The sequence below is a fragment of the Oncorhynchus masou genome, chromosome 22, assembly GCF_036934945.1.
Source record: "Oncorhynchus masou masou isolate Uvic2021 chromosome 22, UVic_Omas_1.1, whole genome shotgun sequence".
NCBI classification, from domain to species: domain Eukaryota; kingdom Metazoa; phylum Chordata; class Actinopteri; order Salmoniformes; family Salmonidae; genus Oncorhynchus; species Oncorhynchus masou.
The window spans coordinates 45884235-45901202 of NC_088233.1; the positions used below are offsets into that span (position 1 = coordinate 45884235).

The window sequence follows — 16968 nt, forward strand, 5'->3', positions numbered from 1 at the left end:
ACCTGTCTATTTCCTCCCAAGTAGTGTAGTCCCGATATTGTTGCTCCTGCTGCCACTGTTGCTTCTCCTCATGCCAGCGCCTCTCAGCTCTCGCCGCCTCCAGTTCTTCTTTGGGGCGGCGATTTTCTCCAGGCTGATCCCAGGGTCCTTCTCCAAACATTTCGACCCCCCATGTCCATTCCTCCCTTTGTTGTTCCTGCCTGTTACCACGCCGCTTGGTCCTGTTGTGGTGGGTGATTCTGTCACGGCTTTCGTTGTGGGAAGGAGGAGCGGACCAAAATGCAGCGTAGTTGTGATTCATTTTATTTAATAAGGAAACTATACACAATGAAACTAACAAAATAACAAACGTACGAAAACTGAAAACAGCCCTGTCTGGTGCAAAACACAGAGATGGGAACAATCACCCACAAACACACAGTGAAACCCAGGCTACCTAAATATGGTTCCCAATCAGAGACAATGACTAACACCTGCCTCTGATTGAGAACCATGACAAACAAGACATCCAACATAGAATGCCCACTCAGATGACACCCTGACCAACCAAAACATAGAAATATACAAATAAACTATGGTCAGCGTGTGACATAACTGGTGGACCCACACATTGACTCTGTACCGGTCCCCCCTGTATATAGCCCCGCTATTGTTATTTTAAATCAAATCAAATCAAATTTTATTTGTCACATACACATGGTTAGCAGATGTCAATGCGAGTGTAGCGAAATGCTTGTGCTTCTAGTTCCGACAATGCAGTAATAACCAACAAGTAATCTAACTAACAATTCCAAAAACTGCTGTCTTATACACACAAGTGTAAGGGGATAAAGAATATGTCCATAAAGATATATGAATGAGTGATGGTACAGAGCAGCATAGGCCAGATACAGTAGATGGTATCGAGTACAGTATATACATATGAGATGAGTATGTAAACAAAGTGGCAAAGTTAAAGTGGCTAGTGATACATGTATTACATAAAGATGCAGTAGATGATATAGAGTACAGTATATACGTATACATATGAGATGAATAATGTAGGGTATGTAAACATTATATTAGGTAGCAAGTGGCTAGTGATATATTTTACATCATTTCCCATCAATTCCCATTATTAAAGTGTCTGGAGTTGAGTCAGTGTGTTGGCAGCAGCCACTCAATGTTAGTGGTGGCTGTTTAACAGTCTGATGGCCTTGAGATAGAAGCTTTTTTCAGTCTCTCGGTCCCAGCTTTGATGCACCTGTACTGACCTCGCCTTCTGGATGATAGCGGGATGAATAGGCAGTGGCTCGGGTGGTTGTTGTCCTTGATGATCTTTATGGCCTTCCTGTAACATCGGGTGGTGTAGGTGTCCTGGAGGGCAGGTAGTTTGCCCCCGGTGATGCGTTGTGCAGACCTCACTACCCTCTGGAGAGCCTTGCAGTTGTGGGCAGAGCAGTTGCCGTACCAGGCGGTGATACAGCCCGCCAGCATGCTCTCGATTGTGCATCTGTAGAAGTTTGTGAGTGCTTTTGGTGACAAGCCGAATTTCTTCAGCCTCCTGAGGTTGAAGAGGCACTGCTGCGCCTTCTTCACGATGCTGTCTGTGTGGGTGGACCAATTCAGTTTGTCTGTGATGTGTATGCTGAGGAACTTAAAACCTACTACCCTCTCCACTACTGTTCCATCGATGTGGATAGTGGGGTGACGTTGAGTGTGAGGTTATTTTCCTGACACCACACTCCGAGGGCCCTCATCTACTCCCTGTAGGCCGTCTTGTCGTTGTTGGTAATCAAGCATACCACTGTTGTGTCGTCCGCAAACTTGATGATTGAGTTGGAAGCGTGCGTGGCCACGCAGTCGTGGGTGAACAGTGAGTACAGGAGAGGGCTCAGAACGCACCCTTGTGGGGCCCCAGTGTTGAGGATCAGCGGGGTGGAGATGTTGTTGCCTACCCTCACCACCTGGGACGTCCCGTCAGGAAGTCCAGTACCCAGTTGCACAGGGCGGGGTCGAGACCCAGGGTCTCGAGCTTGATGACGAGCTTGGAGGGTACTATGGTGTTAAATGCCGAGCTGTAGTCGATGAACAGCATTCTCACATAGGTATTCCTCTTGTCCAGATGGGTTAGGGCAGTGTGCAGTATGGTTGAGATTGCATCGTCTGTGGACCTATTTGGGCAGTAAGCAAATTGGAGTGGGTCTAGGGTGTCAGGTAGGGTGGAGGTGATATGGTCCTTGACTAGTCTCTCAAAGCACTTCATGATGACGGAAGTGAGTGCTAAAGGGCGGTAGTCGTTTAGCTCAGTTACCTTAGCTTTCTTGGGAACAGGAACAATGGTGGCCCTCTTGAAGCATGTGGGAACAGCAGACAGTGATAGTGATTGATTGAATATGTCCGTAAACACACCAGCCAGCTGGTCTGCGCATGCTCTGAGGGCGCGGCTGGGGATGCCGTCTGGGCCTGCAGCCTTGCGAGGGTTAACACGTTTAAATGATTTACTCACCTCCGCTGCAGTGAAGGAGAGTCCGCATGTTTTCGATGCAGGCCGTGTCAGTGACACTGTATTGTCCTCAAAGCGGGCAAAAACGTTATTCAGTCTGCCTGGGAGCAAGACATCCTGGTCCGTGATGGGGCTGGTTTCCTTTTTGTAATCCGTGATTGACTGTAGACCCTGCCACATACCTCTTGTGTCTGAGCTATTGAATTGAGTTTATACTTTGTCACTACACTGACGCTTAGCTTGTTTGATTGCCTTGCGGAGGGAATAGCTGCACTGTTTGTATTCGGTCATGTTTCCGGTCACCTTGCCCTGATTAAAAGCAGTGGATTGCGCTTTCAGTTTCACGCGAATGCTGCCCTCAATCCACGCTTTCTGGTTTGGGAATGTTTTAATCGTTGCTATGGAAACAACATCTTCAACGCACATTCTAATGAACTCGCACATCGAATCAGCGTATTCGTCAATGTTGTTGTCTGAAGCAATACGAAACATGTCCCAGTCCACGTGGTGGAAGCAGTCTTGGAGTGTGGAATCAGATTGGTCGGACCAGCGTTGGACAGACCTCAGCGTGGGAGCTTCTTGTTTTAGTTTCTGTCTGTAGGCAGGGATCAACAAAATGGAGTCGTGGTCAGCTTTTCCGAAAGGAAAAATGCTCTTTAATTATTTGTTAATTTTATTGCTTTTTTTCTTAAAACCTCTTGTAACTACCCATCCCGGATCTGGGAGCGTAATCATCAACTGACACTAATTAGCATAACGCAACTGACATAAATATTACTAGAAAATATTCATATTCATGAAATCACAAGTGAAATATAGCCTTTTGTTAATCACCCTGTCATCTCAGATTTTGAAAATATTCTTTACAGCCAAAGCAAGACAAGCATTTGTGTAAGTTTATCTCATATTTTTAAGTGGGAGAACTTGCACAATTGGTGGCTGACTAAATACTTTTTTTGCCCCACTGTAGCTGTTAAATTCGCACTGGCTAAGAGCATTCTCGTCTGAGTGTGCCAAACCGCAGAATATCTGACAAATTAATGAATGCTCAACACCTGTTGAATATGGCCTGTGTCGGTAAATGTTGGCAAAAATGCGTAAATTGTTACCAGCAGCACAGTTGTGGTCACCAACGCTTTGGATAAAATTAAACAGCCTAACCAGCTCTGCTCGGGTGAGTAAAATTGTCAGTGAGCTGTTTGTGTCTCATTTGTGTCTGGAGGAAGCGAACCAGCGTCAGTCAGCCAGTTAGCTTGGGTGATATGGGTGGAGCTAAAGCTTAAGAGGGTGTGAACAGTGCTGAATGGGTGTGGACAAATAAGAGCTTTCCACTAGGTGCCAAAACATTCAAAGGCCATTTTCTCAAGTGAGGTTTCAAGTTTATCAACTTTCAAAATATAATTACTTTCTCATTGTTCCTAAAGTGTAGTTTATGATATACAATTTTGTAGCTCTGTGTTTCTGCTTTTATCCAATGTAAAATACATCATTTTAAATTTTGCTACATAAGACGAATCAACGCAGTCGGTCACCTATAGTTTCAGCAGAGGGAGTGAAAAAAAGGGATTTGAAACCAGAAAATCAGCTGACAGCTTGGTAAGTGGGGGGCAGAATTACCGTGATGAGACAGGATGGGCTTTCTCACATGCATAGTTTTGGTCTATTGTCACCTCTCTCTGTCCCTAATAAGAGTTGACAGGATGGAAATGGGGTTTTAAAAGGAACTGGCAAAGGTGGTGAATTTTCTAATTTAGGCTGTGGATGAGCAGGCCGGGCTTCCAGCTGCTTTGCTTCATCTGTATGCAGTGGGGCTAAAATCAAACACACCAGGACCTGATTATGAACGGGACGTAGGTCTTGAACGGCTCCCTTATTTCCTCACTGTTGTTTGGCTTTGCATTGGCTGCTTTGAAAGAAACAAGAAAGAAATGGAGTTTTGGAATGGAGGAATGGAATTAAGTTTTTGGGTTAGTGCAGCCTGGGGGAGGGGGGCTTTAGAAGCAGCATCATTATCCAAAACTTCGGTATGTTACTTAACAGATAGGTCTTTATGTCTGGGCAGATGCTATCTAATGTAAAACACAAGCTCTACAGACTAAATTAAAGGGGGGAGAGGGGCCACTCTCTGCTCAAGACATTGGTAACATTTTAATGGCATCCAGTCATTGAAGCTAGTAGGTTTTAATATACCCTCTCTGGCCTCGCTAAGGCCTGTTTGCAATCACAGGCAGGGTGATTAGGTAGCTGTGTTTGTTCCCCGATACCCAAAATATGACAGGGCTCGTTACCACTCGCCTTTCTAAACTTGGTTTCAGGGAATGTCAGCCTCTGCAATATCACAGCCTGAAATGCTGGACCAATTTTAAAAGACATAGAATAATACTAAGCAGACAATCCGGATTTGGTGTTTAACTTCTTCGATATAGGGGGATAAAAAACGTTCCCGTTTTAAACAAGATATTTTGTCACGAAAAGATGCTCGACTATGCATATAATTGACAGCTTTGGAAAGAAAACACTCTGATGTTTCCAAACCTGCAAAGATAGTCTGTGAGTGCCACAGAACTAATGCTACAGGCGAAACCAAGATGAAATGTCATACAGGAAATGCCCCAGATTTTGAATGCGCTGTGTTCCAATGTCCCCTTATATGGCTGTGAATGCGCTCAGGAATGAGCCTACACTTTCTGTCGTTTCCCCCAAGGTGTCTGCATCATTGTGACGTATTTGTAGGCATATCATTGGAAGATTGACCATAAGAGACTACATTTACCAGGTGTCCGCTTGGTGTCCTCCGTCGAAATTATTGCGCAATCTCCAGCTGCGTCCACTTTTCCATTAGGTTCAGAGGAGAAAGGCAACTGCCACGAATGATTTATCATCGAATAGATATGTGAAAAACACCTTGAGGATTGATTCTAAACAACGTTTGCCATGTTTCTGTCGATATTATGGAGTTAATTTGGAAAAAAGTTTGGCGTTGTAATGACTGAATTTTCGTGTTTTTTTTTTAGCCAAACGTGATGAACAAAATGAAGCGATTTCTCCTACACAAATAATCTTTTTGGAAATACTGAACATTTGCTATCTAACTGAGAGTCTCCTCATTGAAAACATTCGAAGTTCTTCAAAGGTAAATGATTTTATTTGAATGCTTTTCTTGTTTTTGTGAAAATGTTGCCTGCTGAATGCTAGGCTTAATGCTATGCTAGCTATCAATACTCTTACACAAATGCTTGTGTAGCTATGGTTGAAAAGCATATTTTGAAAATCTGAGATGACAGTGTTGTTAACAAAAGGCTAAGCTTGTGAGCCAATATATTTGTTTCATTTCATTTGCGATTTTCATGAATAGTTAACGTTGCGTTATGCTAATGAGCTTGAGGCTGATTACGCTCCCGGATACGGGATTGCTCGACGCTAGAGGTTAAGCTCAATGACAGCCAAGCCACCTCCAGTATAAAAGTGAGAGATTGGTCTCGGGAAATGTAAGCACTCTCAAAAAAATGAATGGAATGCAAAAAAGTCTCTATAACACCGCCTGAGGAATTCAACACTACTAGAGTTACAGTAGAAAAAAGAATGACAATTTGAAAATATAAGTTCAATTACTTACACAGGACTTAATGCACCCTAATGCTGCAATTTTCATGAATTCAGCAGTTTTTTTTACTCTGATGATTGGTAAGAAGGGAGGTGTGTTAGCAGTCTAGCATGTTTCACGCAAACACGCACACGCGCACACACACACCACATCCCAGGGTCCTGCTGCATCGAAGGTGGAGTGGCCCCAAGGTGGCCGTGGAATAGGAGGTGCTAATTTATGTAGGCTGTTAGGGATGTTAAATGGACCTAGACGCTTGACGCCTGGCCAACACAGGTACATATCCTCTGAGCCCATGGAGTATGTCGGCGAAGAAGAGAATGAGTGAAGGGAAAGAGAATATTTTTTTGGAATATTCTTCTACTGCGCTTTTGTTGTTTGAGGAGTGTTAGAATATTTTGAGAAAAAAAAATTCTCCCTTATTTGTATTGATAGTGTGTTATGTTTGGAATACACATCCATACTCTACATATTTGGATATCTGTGTGTATGTGTGTTTACTACATGTATGATAACACTTTATTGCAAACTGCTATGCACTGCAGACAGAAAAATAAAAAGCAATTTCCATATATACTATCAATGCGTAGTTGGTGCTTTGTGTGTTTATTCAAATGATGGTTTGTGTGTACTGTGTTGACGCAAAAACACATATTTTTTAAAGAGTGAAGACATTTGCAAGAGATGTATAATGTTTTGCTGGTTTGGTGTAAGGTTTTGTGGATAGTGTGTAGAGTTTTAAAGATAGTGCCTAAGCAGTCGAAAAAAAACTGCAAATGCATTTCAAATGATCTAAATTAGTACACGTTTTTGGTTATATTCTTAGTATGCTAGACAAAGAGCAAAACAAATGTTCTTTGAATACACTAAGTACATTTTATGTGTATTTCTCATGAATAAGAAATATACGAAATTGGAATTTAAATTCCTGTATTTTCTTTACAAAATATAGTATTTATAATGTGTTTCAAGTATACAGTGCATTCGGAAAGTATTCAGACCCCTTGACTTTTTCCACATTTTGTTTCATTACAGCCTTATTCTAAAATGGAGAAAAAAATGTCATCAATCTATACACAATACCCCACAATGACAAAGCAAAAACAGGTTTTTAGAAATGGTTGCAAATTTATTAAAAATAAAAACTGAAACATTCAGACCCTTTGCTATGAGACTCGAAATTGAGCTCAGGTGCATCCGGTTTCCATTGATCATCCTTGAGCTGTTTCCACTGCTTGATTTGAGTCTGCCTGTGGTAAGTTCAATTGATTGGACATAATGTGGAAAGGCACACACACCTGCCTATATAAGGTCTCACAGTTGACAGTGCATGACAGAGCAAAAACCAAGCCATGAAGTTGAAGGAATTGTCAGTAGAGCGCTGAGACAGGATTGCATCGAGGCACAGATCTGGGGAAGGGTACCAAAAAATTTCCCCAAGAACACAGTGGCCCTCCATCATTCTGAAATGGAAGAAGTTTGGAACCACCAAAACTCTTCCAAGAGATGGCCACCCGGACAAACTGAGCAATTAGGGGAGAAGGGCCTTGGTCAGGGGGGTGAATACTTTCCGAATGCACTGCACTTTAGCAAATACACTTCTACTCATCAACCACATTAGCTATTGTAATTAGCCATCTAAAGGTCAAAAGATTGATAAAGGCATCTTCTCAGTCAATGTCAACATGCTATTTACAAAGCAGTAGTGGCTGGAGCAGCAATGCACAACTAACATTGTTGAAAATTGTGTACCATTGGGATTTCACACTTAAGTTGTTCACAATTAACCTTTAAATAAAATGTGTAATTTGTAATATGCAATGCGTAACTAAAAGTACAACATTATACTGTTTGAAAATTAACTTCAAAGCATTTGAATAAGCTAAACATGAGGAACAATGTATTATAAATCAAAACTTTAGCTGCTGAAAAGAATGCTGGATAATATACAAATGTTTGTGCACATTAGTTTTTGAAAGTATACTTCAATATATTTTAATACTTAATCCACAACATGATTATTAACTTGACCATGCTTCAAGAGATATTCAATGTCTGATTAGATATTGTTACCGATCTAGCAATCACTGCCCCCTTATTAGACTTTTGGAAGGCTCCCTGGTCTTTGTAGTTGAATCTTTGCTTGAAATTCAATTTTTGACTGAGGGACCTTACAGATGTTGTATGGGAGACAGAAGAAGGGTTAGTCATAAAAAAGAATGTCAACCCCTATTACTTTACACAGAGTCCATGTAACATATTCTGTGATTTGTTAAACCAAATGTACTAATTTAGGCTTGCCTAAAAAGGGGCTGAATACTTATGCAATGACTATATTTTAGTGATCTAATTTGTATTATATATTTTGACTTTGACATTAGAGTATTTTGTGTTAATTGATAACAAATAACAATTAAATAAATGTTAATCCCACTTTTTAACACTAACATTTGAAGAAATACAAGGGGTATGAATACTTTTGCAAGGCACTGTATACTTATAGTGTACTTGATCACTCACAAGCAGTTTCATAAAAATAAATGGATTCTTCAATTTAGGAATAACTCCAAGTGTATTTTGAATTATGTACAGTGCTCCAATAGAGTAAATTACAAATAAAGCGATTGAAATTGATGTACAGTTTTAATGAGTGTGTTTATATGTAATGATAGTGAGCATGTAGTATACTAAAAGACTGAAAAACAATAATTATTAAATGGAAGAAGTTTGGAACCACCAAGACTCTTCCTAGAGCAGGCTGTCCGGCCAAACTGAGCAATCAAGGGAGAAGGGCATTGATCAGTGAGGTGACCAAGAACACGATGGTCACTCTGACAGAGCTCTAGTGTTCTTGGGTGGCCCAGCCAGAGCCCAGTCTTAAACAAGATCTAACAATTCTGGAGAGACCTGAATAGCTGTCCCTCCAACCTGACAGAGGTTGAGAAGATCTGCAGAGAAGAATGGGAGAAACTCCCCAAATACAGATGTACCAAGGTTGTAGCATCATAACCAAGAAGACTCAAGGCTGTAATCACTGCCAAATATTCTTCATATAAATACTGAGTAAATGGTCTGAATACTTACAGTACCAGTCAAAAGTTTGAACACTAATTTTCTTTGACTATTTTCTTCATTGTAGAATAATAGTGAAGACAAACTATGAAATAACACATATGGAATCATGTATTAACCAAAAAAGTGTTAAGCAAATCAAAATATATTTGAGATTCTTCAAGTCGCCACAATTTGCTTTGATGACAGCTTTGCACAATTTTGGCATTCCTTCAACCAGCTTCACCTGGTATGCTATTCCAACAGTCTTGAAGGAGTACCCACATATGCTTAGCACTTGTTGGCTGCTTTTCCTTCACCCTACGGTCCAACTCATCCAAAAACTTCTCAATTGGGTTGAGGTCGGGTTATTGTGGAGGCCAGGTCATCTGATGCAGTACTCCATCAATCTCTTTCTTGGTCAAATAGCCCTTACACAGCCTGGAGGTGTTTTGGGTCATTGTCCTGTTGGAAAACAAATGATAGTCCCACTAAGCACAAACCAGATGGGATGGTGTATCGCTGCAGAATGCTGTGGTAGCCATGCTGGTTATGTGTGCCCTGAATTCTAAATAAATCACTGACAGTGTCACCAGCAAAGCACCATCACACCACCTCCTCCATGCGGAACCACACATGCGGAGATAATCTGTTCACCTACTCTGCATCTCACAAAGACACTGTGGTTGGAACCATATTCACATTTTTTGGTTCTGAAAATGTCCTTTTTCAGACCAAAGGATAGATTTCCAATGGTCTAACTCTTATTTCTTGGTCCAAGCATGTCTATTCTTTTCATTGGTGTCCTTTAGTAGTGGTTTCTTTGCAGCAATTCGACAATGAAGGCCTGCTTCACGCAGTCTCCTCTGAACAGTTGATGTTGAGTTGTGTCTGTTACTTGAACTCTATGATGCATTTATTTGGGCTGCAATTTCTGAGGCTGCTAACTCTAATTAACCTATCCTCTACAGCAGAGGTACTGTAACTCTGCGTCTTCCTTTCCTGTGGTGATCTTCATGAGCCAGTTTCATTATAGCGCTTGATGGTTTTTGCGAATGCAAGAATTGACTGACCAGATTGATTGACCTTCATGTCTTAAAGTAATGATGTCTTAAAGTAATTATTTTTGCTTAGTTGAGCTGTTTTTGCAATAATGTGGACTTGGTCTTTACCACATAGGGCCATTTTCCCTACCTTGTCACAACACAACTAATTGGCTCAAATGCATTTAGAAAAAAGAAATTCCACAAATTAACTTTTAATTGAAATGCATTCCAGGTGACTAACTTATAAAGCTGGTTGAGAGAATACCAAGAGTGTGTAAAACTGTCATCAAAGCTTTGAAGAATCTCAAATCTAAAATATATTTTGATTTGCACTTTTTTGGTTTCTAAATAATTCAAGATGTGTTATTTCATAGTGTTGATGTCTTCACTCTTATTCTACAATGTAGAAAATAGTAAAAAAAAAAAAAAAAACCCTTGAATGAGTAGGTGTGTTCAAACTTTTTCTGGTACTATACATAAATGTGATTTTTCAGTTGTTTATTTTTAATGAATTAGCAAATTGTAGGGTATTGTAGGGTATTGTGTGTAGATTGATGAGTGGGAAAAAGGATTTAATCCATTTTAGAAAAAGTCTTTAACCTAATAAAATGTCAAAAGGGGTCTGAATACTTTCTGAAGCCCCTGTACATTATGCTAAACAACAGAATTTTTATATTTTTTATATATAAAGTACACTTTTAGTGTGTTGAAGTGTAATGATACTATATTTATAGTATACTTACGATATGCTAGAAAAATACATATCGTGATTGAAGTATATTATTACATTTTTTGGGATATTTAAGTCAACTTTAGTATGCTTGTAATATATTAAAATAAAAATTTTAATAGTTTGGATTTAAACTGTAGTGCTTTGTGTTTTATGTCGTAAATGACTATGAGTATGAAACTGTGCTGCAATTTCTTTTCTCAATGTGTCACGACTCCCGCTGAAGTTTGCTCCCCTGCCTGTTCGGGCGGCTTGGCGGTCGTCGTCACCGGCCTACTAGCCGCCACCGATCCCTTTTCCTTTTTCTGTTTGTTTTGTCTTATTAGTTGCACCTGTGTCTAATTGTGTTTTCCTGATGTGCTTCCTTATTTAAGCCTAGTAAACCCGCCCTTGTTTTGTGCGGGATTAATTTTGTGTTACGTGTTGTGTCGTTGGGTTTGTTCGTTGGGTTTGTTCGTGCTCCGGACCGTGTACCCTGTGTTTTGGGTTGGTCAGTATTTTCGCGCCCTGTGTTTTTGGGTATTGTATTTTGGTGCCAGATTAAAGTGCACTTTTCCCTTTGGAACTCTCTGCTCTCTGCGCCTGATTCTTACCTCACACACCCAGTCCCATGTGACACAATGAGGCTAAGCTGGAAAATAAAAGTAAAATAAAAATACAAAAAGTAATCTACTGTACCAAGCAGCTCTGAATACAAAGTTCCTCATTGAATGTGAGAAGGACATAAACCGTTGCCGGGTAATTTGGAAAAATGTAGGTGAAATTTTACAATATAATTTATTTTTATTTTTAGTTGTGCATTATATGCAATGTTTTGGGCTGATGGAAATTTTGTTTTGCTGACTTATTTTTCATATCAGATCAACAGGTCGAAGATAAAACACTGTAAATATTGACACCACAGGAACTTTGTAGTCTTTGTATGTTTTCTTCCCCTTACACATTTTCTACTTGAGGGAAAATAATAGCTGCCTTTTAATAGCTGCCTTTGCTCTACTAGGGAAAGCAGCTGTGGAAGGTGTATAACATATGGATTGTACTTTCACCATTGCAGGCACAGTAAAAAAATGATATACTGTATGTAATCCAAACAAAATGTACAATGTGACAATTGCATGGCTCGTTCATGCCACGTATCAATGAAATTAAAAGATCAGGTTCCGTGTCTGATGTGTGTGGCTGCTCTCTTTAACAACTAGACTTTTTTTGGTGGGGGACCTAAAGGTGGAGATCAGAACAATGGTCTGTCACTGTTTGTTACTGCACATTGCAAAACCCATACAGACCTTATTTTTTATTTTACCAGGCATGTCAGTTAAGAACAAACTCTTATTTTCAATGACGGCCTGGGAACAGTGGGTTAACTGCCTGTTCAGGGGCAGAACGACAGATTTGTACCTTGTCAGCTTGGGGATTTGAACTTGCAACCTTCCGGTTACTAGTCCAACGCTCTAACCACTAGGCTACACTGCCGCCCCTTATACAGTCAACCGAATATTTCAAGGATAAGACGGACATAACCGTGCGCCATAATGTAAAGCATGTTTCAATTGGGATTTGGTAGAAGTCGCCCCTTTAACCCTGGTCCACGGTCAGATGTTTTTATCCTCCTGAAAAGGTTTGGATTTGAACTCCATCGCACATAGAAAATCAGTGTTGTGTTGGAGGAAGAATCCCTCTCTCTCTCCTGTGCTCTTTCTGTCTTACACACACCGGCAGCTCTATGCTGAGAAACATCTTGTTTCCCGGGGCAAAAACATGTGCTATCCTGGGGCACAAGTACAGAACATTACTAAACTGCTTCCGATTGTTCTACGACAGCTGCCGATGGCTGACGCTGACATAGTCCATGTTGGGTCAAACGACATTATGAGGGTTAAGCTCGGAACTGACGAAACTGGATTGTAAAATAACTGATTTGAGCTCTAAAAGTCTCCAAAAAGTGGCCGATTATTTCAGTTCCTGTGCCATTGCTGGGCTGCAGCAGCGAACAATTCAGCAGGCTACTGGCATTACACATCTGCCTAAAAGATTACTGTAGCTCTGTTGGCGTGACATTTGTAGATAACTTTGACACCTTTATGGAAAGACAACATCCTCTACTGGAACGATGGATTCCATCCAAATCATCTTGGTGCCTGGACCCTGTCCTTTCGTTTCAAGGCCGCTTGGAGACATTGACTTATCAGCAGGCCTTGCTCAGGTAATCCCTACCATTTTGTCGGCAGAGTTCTTGTCGTGCTGCTGTAGATTTTTCCAGGGGTGTTTTCAGTCCTAATGTAAGTAACCTACTGTATGTTCCTCTAAATCCCATTGTCAGCAGTAATCATGTGTCTACGCGCCTGATGTACACTGCTAGCACTGAGACGGTTAGCCCTAGTAGGAAGCCCACTGTGAGCACTATCAGTTCGAATGTACATTTAATTGTCTTGTTTACCTTTGATAAACCTCCCAGTAAAGACCCAAAAGCAAACAAGACACCAGAAAAGGCCTAAAAATAGCCCACATTAAAAGGAAAATGCCACTAGATGATACCCGGTTGACACAGTCCCAAAATGTTTCACATGATAGCAATCCATTTTTCAAGATATAGAAAGTCTCACAGTCTGGTCTGTTTTTCCAAAAACTTGGCCAGAATAAAGAAAACCGCAGCCCCTCCGACTAAAGTCTACATTTTGACCCTCCCATATATTTTGTGCTTTAGAAAGTCTCAAACTATTTTATTAAGTTATTATATTCACGTAATGCATGTCATAAGACCTAATGCAAGTGATTTGATATCTTCTTTGATATTCTCATTTGGTGGCACAAATGCATTTAAAACGCAGCTGAACCAAAAAAAACGACTTGTTTGTTTGATGATGGCATTTGGAGCGTCGATAGTAGTCATAAACATCAACTATAGTGCCAAAATTGACTTAAAGGTGTATGTTTGATAAGTCATAAAGTCAGAATTTTCCAAAACTGAGATGTGCAAGATTTAGGAAATTAATGATGATGCCAATTTCCTTGGATATTTTAGTGTTGGGTTGGGATTTCAATCACACCCCTGTGCCTACAGGGCAACTGGGAGCACCCCAAATTATCTGAGCATGCTGCACAGCTACACCCTATCCAATCGTAGCAGCAGAATCAACCTACAATCCGCTCATTTCTTTACAGACAGCAGAAGCACACAATTGTCATTAGCATGCACAGCCTTTGGACTTATTTGATTGACATGAGACAACGAACGAGATATTGATACAATACATTGTCTCCAATGTTATGTTGAAAGAACAAGACTTGTTATTAATTAACAGCTTTGGTTTTTTAAAACATTTAAAATCCTCACATTCGTGAGCTAACGATAGCATCACAAACACAACTGTCAAATGGTTCTTCCAGCAAGAAAATAAACCAAGCACACATCAAAGAAATTGTTAATTGACCACAAAATCAACATTTCGCAATGGCCATCTCAGTCTCCGGACTTGAACCCCATTGAAAACATGTGGTTTGAATTGAAGAGGGCTGTACATAAGCACAGACAAAGGATATCTTGTTTTGTTAAAAAAAATATCTTTCTCTGAGCAATTGTATTAGTATAACATAATATAATTGTCCCATTTGTTTGAGCATACATTATAGCTCAGTATTTGAATTATTTATTTTATAGTCTTTTTTGCTCATCTTTATCAAGGGTGCCAATAAATTTTGGACCTGACTGTATGTAAAATGATATTAATATTTGTACCGGATGCCTTTATCAAAAAATATTTGACACTCAAGAAATAAGACAAGTCGCAGAAAGTTAGAGAAATCTCCTGCTGTATAACATTCCGGAGCTTTCCCATATCGAACTGAGGACTTACAGAACGGTCAGCAGTTGTTAGTTACATGCCATTTTATGTGGTTTTTTTGTTATATTAGTCAGGTTTTTTTAACTGAATGTTTCCAGCCAGCATTTACAAAAAAAATCTAAGACAGATTTGTAGAAATATTTATAGTTCATGTGTGTGGTTCTAATGAAATACTTTGAAAAAAACGGCATATGGTAAGTTAATTCACTTAGAAACACCTATACAATTTTATATATCTTAAACGTCCATGTTTTCATGACTTTGATGATGCAAAATTGAGGCTCATTCTTAGCAGAAGTAACATTGACGTGTCACTTGCACAATGTATAGAGAACATTACACACCCACATCAAATCATACTCCTCTTAATTAACCTCTTAAAGAGCGTGTGAATTGTTCAGCTTTTTGTTAAAAATCGCGCAAAATTTCAACGTCCTGCTACTCATGCCAGGAATATAGTATATGCATATGATTAGTATGCACTCTGAAACTGGTTAAATCATGTCTGTGACTATAACAGAGCGTGTGTAGCAGGCAAAACCCCAAGGAAAACTGTTCACAAAAAAACTAAATAAATATCCCTCCGCCAAATTCTCTGTATTGTCTATGGCAAGGGAAAATAGCGCCCAGTTTACAATTCCTACAGCTTCCACACGATGTATTAGTAAAGGTGGTTTGAAAATTAAAACCTGAAATTGCGCAACATTTTCAAAGGTAACTGTGGGCTACAAATTTAGAAAATATAACCTTTCTTCATAAACGGGTTCTGTACTATTGTCTGGTTGCTTTAATATTGTAATTTCCACCTCATTTCATGTTAAATAGTTGATTTTATGATGAAAAAAATAATTCAACAGAATGGAAAGGCAGAGCCACTTGACTTTGTTCAAATGAACAAGACAGACCAGTAGCTTAAGGACATAGCTCATTGTGTATGCACAGTTTATGATTGGCAATGTGACCACAGTTCCAGTGCTAAATAAGGTTTTCTACAAAGATACAACATATAAAACTGTTAAATATATAACTTTAGGCTTTTGAAAATACATGTAATGTTTCTTTCCCCCAAACAGATATGACGGATTTACTCTTTTCCTCCTCTTCTTTCCTGGTGAGAAATGATTTGCTTGTTTCACTATAACCAGCCATGCTGACTGCAAATTTTCAAAATATAGCAATGGAAAATGTAAATCTGATTTAATTAATGTTCAAAATAGAGCAGTGAGTACACAATTACAGTTTAGTAGTCTAAAATAAATGTCATTGACAAATTACACAATGTCCTTTGACTTATTTCTTTTGCCTTCCAATTATTGTCATTAATTTGTACACAATTACTCAGCGAAATAAGTCACCATGTGTACATTTGTGGGTATGTCTATCAAAGTGTAAGTGGGAATACAGGATTGCATGTTTTATCAACTTTAATAAGTCACTAAACCCCTTATCCCATAGTCCACTGTGTCCTCCATAACATGGTCTTTAACTTTGGTCTGTATTCTGTAAAAACACTGCAGAGGAGTTGCCAAGTGTAAACTCCAAAAGAGAATCTCGTCCTGGGTCATATCCAGAAGTTCAAGACGACCCACTTCAAGACGACCCACTGAAAAATAAGTTTGGTCTCCCGCAGAATAATACAGTATTGCAGAGTCCATCGGTTCGATGTTTAGCTCCAGCTCCTGTATTCGGAGTCCGGGCCTTTGGCACCGTAGATTTGATGTGGTTTTCACTCTTTTGCACAGGACAATGGACGGACAGCTGATGATAAGACAATGTATGATCCACACAGGCGATTGACCATGGGAAGCAGCTCACACACCATCCCCTCTCTCTTTCCGGAGAGTCTTTCCCCGCCATCGTCAGGAGACCTGAGAATCGATAGGAACACAACAGCCATCAGGGGAGCAGAGAAACCATAACGACACTCTACATCTGGCTCTGCAAGGAGAGCTCTTCTGCTTGTGTCAGCAATGTCTTGATGGTGACGGCCACCATCAATAAAATGGCCATCCCTTCAATTCAGGCAACTCAATGCATGCAGCATGTTACATCTACAGAGAGATCCAAAATGAATGGCGCCCTTGATAAAGATGAGTAATAATGACTGCAAAAAAAATGCATAATTCATATACTGAGCTTTATTGTATGCATCATTTATTTATTTATTTTATACTAAGAAAACGGTTTAAAGAAAGAGATTTCATTTAACA

At 39.9% G+C, this 16968-nt stretch overlaps 1 protein-coding gene across 1 annotated transcript in view; it reads right to left on the reverse strand.

Annotated features, from left to right (window-relative positions):
* Positions 1 to 15237: 15237 nt before the first annotated feature.
* The window catches only part of LOC135509571 (chemokine-like protein TAFA-5), a 250525-nt gene continuing 248794 nt past the window's right edge, over positions 15238 to 16968 (reverse strand). The window contains exon 4 of the mRNA XM_064930336.1: positions 15238 to 16626. Within this exon, the coding sequence (XP_064786408.1) occupies positions 16618 to 16626 (9 nt within the window). The 3' untranslated portion in view covers positions 15238 to 16617. The remainder of the gene's footprint in view (positions 16627 to 16968) is intronic.